The sequence below is a fragment of the Salvelinus fontinalis genome, chromosome 1, assembly GCF_029448725.1.
Source record: "Salvelinus fontinalis isolate EN_2023a chromosome 1, ASM2944872v1, whole genome shotgun sequence".
Lineage (NCBI taxonomy): Eukaryota > Metazoa > Chordata > Actinopteri > Salmoniformes > Salmonidae > Salvelinus > Salvelinus fontinalis.
In genome coordinates this window covers 10,456,440-10,464,437 of record NC_074665.1, presented here as the reverse complement: position 1 = coordinate 10,464,437, position 7,998 = coordinate 10,456,440, and the positions used below count along the sequence as shown (strand labels likewise).

Here is a 7,998-nt window from a genome sequence, read left to right as displayed (position 1 = left end):
ACATTTATCTGTTGGATGTTTTGCCATACAAAAAGTCACCACTCCTACAATGGGCACATGTGTATGGAAGGTTTGGTTCAAATGAAAAGGGGTGCTGTCAAAAAGTGATCCGAATTCAAATGGACGTGTACATACCATGGCCTCACGGGCTCCATCCTACTTATGACACCAACGTAGCGATTATATGCGAACAGCGACAGTGTAACGCAGGGGGTCTCGATCCAGGGTCTCCCAGACCTGCTAACCACGACCGCTCCAAGAAGTTCTACAGTAGGCTATATATGCATTTCTTGTGGCCATATTGCAGCCTACACATTTATTAGGCCTACTTTGAAACTCTATTACAGCCAATAAAATTTGGTATTTGGATACAGTTCCCCGTGTCTCCATGCGTAATTGTCCGTGGCCGCATTGGATTGGTTGACTATTCATACAATGACATATTTATTTAATGTCCTGAATAAATCATTGATAGATTTGAAATTGTTTGAAATATATTTGCTAGTACTCCAATATTCAGGGTGTTTCGGATGTTATTTTGTTACTCAGCTATAATTGCGCTGACATGCCCCCAGGAGCTGTTATTTCTAGGTGGCGTCCAGAGGTGAGAGATGTCCGCAGAAACATTTTGTATACATTTTTCCGCCGTGCGTTTTGAGTAATGTCCATAAAATAGAGCAATTTGCATCACACATGCACGTCTGTGAATAGGCATTTTACGGGGTTGCATGTTCATGGATAAAAATCAACCAGCATGGTCGTGGATGCAAATGGGACTTTAAACCACAGCAACATGAGATCTTACGCGACAGAGAGAGCGGAAGAGCCTGGCGCAACTAACATGATTTCGGAGGCGCTCGTTCCACACTTGCTGAAGATTGTGCAAGAGGCGGTGGAGGTGGTGTCCGCCACTTCGCAGTCTTCAACTCTGCTGATGGATAATGGCACCAGGTGCGGGGAACAAATTCGGAACTACGACAAGATGGAGAAAGTATTTATTGGAGCGATCCTCACCACGCTCACGCTGTTTACTATCTGCGGGAACTTGCTGGTGGTGATTTCGGTGTGTTTCGTGAAAAAGTTGCGGCAGCCGTCCAACTATCTGATCGTGTCTCTGGCGGTTGCCGACCTTTCAATCGCGGTGGCAGTTATGCCATTTGTCAGTATAACGGACCTTATTGGGGGGCAATGGGTTTTTGGCCAAGTCTTCTGCAATGTTTTTATTGCCATGGACGTGATGTGTTGCACTGCATCTATAATGACGCTGTGCGTAATTAGTATAGACAGGTACGTGCCGTTCCAACTCCTATTGCCCAGTGAATACATGTATCACTAGCCACTTTAATTAAGCAATGCCACTTTATATAATGTTTACATACCCTTCATTACTCATCTCCTATGTATATACTGTACTCTATACCCTCTACTGCATCTTGCCTATGCCGTTCTATACCATCACTCATTCATATATTTTATGTACATATTCTTATTCATTCCATTACACTTGTGTATAAGGTAGTTGTTGTGAAATTGTTAGATTACTTGTTAGATATTACTGCACTGTCGGAACTAGACGCACAAGCATTTCGCTACACTCGCATTAACATCTGCTAACCATTTGAATGTGACAAATAACATTTGATTTGATTTGATTGACGGACTGAAATAGGTGCGGGTGTCGTGTCGAAAATATCCCTCCTGCCAGAATCCCCCACCCCTTCTAATTTCCTTCATTTTTGTGGCTTGAGTCAAATACTTTCAATGGCACACATCAGAGTCAAATACCTTCTATAGAACAAACTTCACGTCAGGATAGGTAACCGAAATTAATAATTAAGGCATGTGTGTTATATTAAACAGAGGAGGGAGTCAAATGTTGGCAAGCAATAAACATTTCAGAACAACTATGGCACGGGGCGCCCCCCGGTGCGGACGGGGGGAGGGGGGGGGGGTTCGCCCAGGGCGCCATATTGAAACAAATAGCCAAACCGAAAACTGCAGACAAAAATGCTTTCTGCTACTAAGATCAGTGAAATGTAGGCTAAACTGACAACGGAGCGAAGAACAGAAATCTCAACTAGCAAGCAAGTCGCAGCAATGAAGAACGCGAAGGGGGGGATTCTGACAGGGGGGAGATTTTCGGCACAACAGGGGTACTCATTTTGGGTGCCAGTACTGTTTATATTTAGGTGCAGGAGCTCCACAATACTTTTGAGCTGATATTCTATAAGAGGGACAGGAGCTCAAGCAGTAGAACATTCGAAGTGCCGGTACTCAGCTCCAGCTCCGGTGAAGCACTGCTGTTACCTACATAGAAGGACAAGTGTATTGTTTGTGTTGTTTCACAAGGTTAAATCCATTTGGTTATGATTGTTAATTATGCATTTAATTGTTAATTGCATTGAATTTGTTAAATAAAAATTGTGTTTTGTGCACACATAGGCTACTTGATGAAATTGTGTGTTAATATTCCCATACGGGTTGTGCACCAATTCATGTAATAAATAAATAAATATATACTCAAAAAATCTATCATACATATTTACATAGTAAATTGAGTGGGTAACACTTTCGCTTCCAGAACCATATTTTCCCCCTGCAGCGGGTTCGAGCCCTTTATGTCTGTGCTGCTCCCTCTACTCTGTCTCCCTGCTTCTGCTCCTATCCTGTCTCTGCTGCTCCCTCTACTCTGCTCCTTCTGTCTCTGCTGCTCCCTCTACTCTGCTCCTCCTGTCTCTGCTGCTCCCTCTACTCTGCTCCTCCTGTCTCTGCTGCTCCCTCTACTCTGTCTCCCTGCTTCTGCTCCTCTCCTGTCTCTGCTGCTCCCTCTACTCTGCTCCTCTCCTGTCTCTGCTGCTCCCTCAACTCTGCTCCTCTCCTGTCTCTGCTGCTCTCTCTACTCTGCTCCTCCTGTCTCTGCTGCTCCCTCTACTCTGTCTCCCTGCTTCTGCTCCTCTCCTGTCTCTGCTGCTCCCTCTACTCTGTCTCCCTGCTTCTGCTCCTCTCCTGTCTCTGCTGCTCCCTCTACTCTGTCTCCCTGCTTCTGCTCCCCTCCTGTCTCTGCTGCTCCCTCTACTCTGCTCCTCCTGTCTCTGCTGCTCCCTCTACTCTGTCTCCCTGCTTCTGCTCCTCTCCTGTCTCTGCTGCTCCCTCTACTCTGCTCCTATCCTGTCTCTGCTGCTCCCTCTACTCTGCTCCTCTCCTGTCTCTGCTGCTCTCTCTACTCTGCTCCTCCTGTCTCTGCTGCTCCCTATACTCTGTCTCCCTGCTTCTGCTCCTCTCCTGTCTCTGCTGCTCCCTCTACTCTGCTCCTCTCCTGTCTCTGCTGCTTTCTCTACTCTGCTCTTATCCTGTCTCTGCTGCTCCCTCTACTCTGCTCCTCTCCTGTCTCTGCTGCTCCCTCTACTCTGCTCCTATCCTGTCTCTGCTGCTCCCTCTACTCTGCTCCTCTCCTGTTTCTGCTGCTCCCTCTACTCTGCTCCTATCCTGTCTCTGCTGCTCCCTCTACTCTGCTCCTCTCCTGTCTCTGCTGCTTTCTCTACTCTGCTCCTCTCCTGTCTCTGCTGCTCCCTCAACTCTGCTCCTCTCCTGTCTCTGCTGCTCCCTCTACTCTGCTCCTCTCCTGTCTCTGCTGCTCCCTCTACTCTGCTCCTCTCCTGTCTCTGCTGCTCCCTCAACTCTGCTCCTCTCCTGTCTCTGCTGCTCCCTCTACTCTGCTCCTCTCCTGTCTCTGCTGCTCCCTCTACTCTGCTCTTATCCTGTTGTAATAATATTAATACAAGCGCGTAAGGAGTTCAGAATTCCATTCTCAAAAGTATAGCCTAGCTGTAGTAGTAGGCTACATTATAATAACATTGTTATACAGTATCTTATTATAATTGCTATAGTTCATTTGGGGTGAATAACTCCCCAGTGTTTGTTTTCTGTTGGAAGTTGTTTTCTGTTCATGTAATGTATTTACAGTAGTATGTTCTGTATGTATAAACAGCTTATGTTTAGCAGCTAATTAATTATATGTATTTTTGTTGTTTTTTTCTGAGGTACCTGGGCATAACCAAGCCTCTGACCTACCCTATGAGGCAGAATGGCTGTTGCATGGCCAAGATGGTGCTGTCCGTGTGGCTCCTCTCCGCCTCCATCACCCTGCCCCCCCTCTTCGGCTGGGCCCAGAACGTAAACGACAACAATGTGTGTCTGATCAGCCAGGACTTTGGTTACACCATCTACTCCACCTCAGTGGCGTTCTACATCCCCGTATCCGTCATGCTCATTATGTACTACCGCATCTACCGCGCCGCCAAGCTCAGCGCCGCCAAGCACACCATCACGGGCTTCCCGCGGGTCAGGGAGGAGGAGGCGCGGGGGGAAGAGGAGGAAGCCATGGAGGAACAGGAGGAGGAAGAGGACAACGTGGACTGTGTGTCGGCCGCCCTGAGGCTCCACAGGGAGGTGGAGGAGTGCACGCGATTCTCGCGCCTCATGAGGAGCAACAGGAGGAACATGTCCATCTTCAAGCGGGAGCAGAAGGCAGCAGCCACCCTGGGGATCGTGGTAGGGGCCTTCAGTGTCTGCTGGATGCCTTTCTTCTTACTGTCCACGGCCAGACCCTTCATCTGCAGGGCGGACTGCCCTAGCTGTGTGCCCTTGTGGGTGGAGAGGACCCTGTTGTGGCTGGGCTATGCCAACTCCCTCCTCAACCCTTTCATCTACGCCTTCTTCAACAGGGACCTGAGGACCACCTACAGTAACCTGCTGCGCTGCCGTTACCGCAATATCAACCGCAAGCTGTCTGCCGACGGGATGCACCAGGCCCTCAAACTGGTTGAAAAGACTCACTCTGTTATCTAAATGTGACAATGGTGTTATTGTTGTGGTATTGTGGGAGTTGCCATCTAAATGGTGTTATTGTTGTGGTATTGTGGGAGTTGCCATCTAAATGGTGTTATTGTTGTGGTATTGTGGGAGTTGCCATTTAAATGGTGTTATTGTTGTGGTATTGTGGGAGTTGCCATCTAAATGGTGTTATTGTTGTGGTATTGTGGGAGTTGCCATTTAAATGGTGTTATTGTTGTGGTATTGTGGGAGTTGCCATCTAAATGGTGTTATTGTTGTGGTATTGTGGGAGTTGCCATCTAAATGGTGTTATTGTTGTGGTATTGTGGGAGTTGCCATCTAAATGGTGTTATTGTTGTGGTATTGTGGGAGTTGCCATCTAAATGGTGTTATTGTTGTGGTATTGTGGGAGTTGCCATCTAAATGGTGTTATTGTTGTGGTATTGTGGGAGTTGCCATTTAAATGGTGTTGTGGTATTGTGGGAGTTGCCATCTAAATGGTGTTATTGTTGTGGTATTGTGGGAGTTGCCATTTAAATGGTGTTGTGGTATTGTGGGAGTTGCCATCTAAATGGTGTTATTGTTGTGATATTGTGGGAGTTGCCACACTGAGGAAGTCTTAGGTCGATGGTATCTGCTTGCCTGGTCCTCTACTCAAGATCTTGCATGTTCAGACAGTCTAAACCAGGGCTCTCCAACCCTGTTCCTGGAGAGTCACCCTCCTGTAGGTTTTAACTCCAACCCTGTTCCTGGAGAGTCACCCTCCTGTAGGTTTTAACTCTAACCCTGTTCCTGGAGAGCTACCCTCCTGTAGGTTTTAACTCCAACCCTGTTCCTGGAGAGACACCCTCCTGTAGGTTTTAACTCCAACCCTGTTCCTGGAGAGACACCCTCCTGTAGGTTTTAACTCCAACCCTGTTCCTGGAGAGCTACCCTCCTGTAGGTTTTAACTCCAACCCTGTTCCTGGAGAGACACCCTCCTGTAGGTTTTAACTCCAACCCTGTTCCTGGAGAGCTACCCTCCTGTAGGTTTTAACTCCAACCCTGTTACTGGAGGGTAACCCTCCTGTAGGTTTTCGCACCAACCCTGTTCCTGGAGAGCTACCCTCCTGTAGGTTTTAACTCCAACCCTGTTCCTGGAGAGAAACCCTCCTGTAGGTTTTAACTCTAACCCTGTTCCTGGAGAGCTACCCTCCTGTAGGTTTTAACTCCAACCCTGTTACTGGAGGGTAACCCTCCTGTAGGTTTTCGCTCCAACCCTAATCTAGCCACCTGATTCTAATAATTAGCTGGTTGAAAAATCTGAATCAGGTTAGTTACAACTGGGGTTGGAGGGAAAACCTACAGCTCTCCAGGATCTGTGTTGGAGAGCCCTGGTACGGTATTGGAGAGGTCTGATTATGAAACAAATATGAAGCACTCTTTCCATCTGAATGTGAGTCCATGGTCACTGGCTTTGTGTCCGTGACCATATGGTTCTTCTTCTGGGCTTTTCCCAGTTGTGCTATTTGTGATGATGTCTCACAGCAATCAATGGTGGTTAGCTGTTGCATGGAACAAAAACATTTCTGTACAGAATGTCACTACAACAATGATGGTTAGCTGTTGCATGGAACAAAAACATTTCTGTACAGAATGTCACTGCAATCAATGGTGGTTAGCTGTTGCATGGAACAAAAACATTTCTGTACAGAATGTCACTACAACGGGCCTCCCGGGTGGCGCAGTGGTCTAGGGCACTGCATCGCAGTGCTAACTGCGCCACCAGAGTCTCTGGGTTCGCCCCCAGGCTCTGTCGCAGCCGGCCGCGACCGGGAGGTCCGTGGGGCGACGCACAATTGGGCTAGCGTCGTCCGGGTTAGGGAGGGTTTGGCCGGTAGGGATATCCTTGTCTCATCGCGCTCCAGCGACTCCTGTGGCGGGCCGGGCGCAGTGCGCGCTAACCAAGGGGGCCAGTTGCACGGTGTATCCTCCGACACATTGGTGCGGCTGGCTTCCGGGTTGGAGGCCCGCTGTGTTAAAGAAGCAGTGCGGCTTGGTTGGGTTGTGCCTCGGAGGACGCATGGCTTTCGACCTTTGTCTCTCCCGAGCCCGTACGGGAGTTGTAGCGATGAGACAAGATAGTAATTACTAGCGATTGGATACCACGAAAATTGGGGAGAAAAGGGGATAAAAATTATTTTTTTAAATAAAAGAATTTCACTACAACAATGATGGTTAGCTGTTGCATGGAACAAAACAATTCTGTACAGAATGTCACTACAACAATGGTGTGGCTCTGTCAAAAATCAACTATGGGGTGTTGCATTTTCCAGTTTAAATTTGTATTTATTTATATCACCTTTATTTAACCAGGTAGGCTAGTTCAGAACAAGTTCTCATTTACAACTGCGACCTGGCCAAGATAAAGCAAAGCAGTGTGTCACAAACAACAACACAGAGTTACACATGGAATAAACAAACATACAGTCAATAATACAATAGAAAAAGTATATATACAGCATGTACAAATGAGGTAGGATAAGGGAGGTAAGGCAATAAATAGGCCATAGTGGCAAAATAATTACAATATAGTAATTAAACACTGGAGTGATAGATGTGCAGAAGATGAATGTGCAAGTAGAGATACTGGGGTGCAAAGGAGCAAAATAAATAAAATAAATAACAGTATGGGGATGAGGTAGTTGGATGGGCTATTTACAGATGGGCTATGTACAGGTGCAGTGATCTGTGAGCTGCTCTGACAGCTGGTGCTTAAAGTTAGTGAGGGAGATATGAGTCTCCAACTTCAGTGATTTTTGCAGTTCGTGATTTTTCCAGTCATTGGCAGCAGAGAACTGGAAGGAGAGGCAGCCAAATGAGGAATTGGCCTTGGGGTGACTAGTGAGATATACCTGCTGGAGCGCGTGCTACAGGTGGGTGCTGCTATGGTGACCAGTGAGCTGAGAAAAGGCGGGGCTTTACCTAGCAAAAACTTATAGATGACCTGGAGCCAGTGGGTTTGAATATGAAGCGAGGACCAGCCAACGAGAGCATACAGGTCGTAGTGGTGGGTAGTATATGGGGCTTTGGTGACAAAACGGATGGCACTGTGATAGACTGCATCCAATTTGCTGAGTAGAGTGTTGGAGGCTATTTTGTAAATGACATCGCCGAAGTCAAGGA

The 7,998-nt window shown here is 47.3% G+C and overlaps 1 protein-coding gene across 1 annotated transcript; it reads left to right on the top strand.

Moving 5' to 3' along the window:
* Positions 1-425: 425 nt before the first annotated feature.
* On the top strand, positions 426-7,009 carry LOC129814087 (5-hydroxytryptamine receptor 7-like). Its single transcript, XM_055866915.1, has 2 exons — positions 426-1,287; positions 4,041-7,009. Exons 1-2 carry the CDS (start codon positions 755-757, stop codon positions 4,846-4,848), a joined length of 1,341 nt encoding a protein of 446 aa, XP_055722890.1. The 5' UTR covers positions 426-754; the 3' UTR covers positions 4,849-7,009.
* Positions 7,010-7,998: the final 989 nt, after the last annotated feature.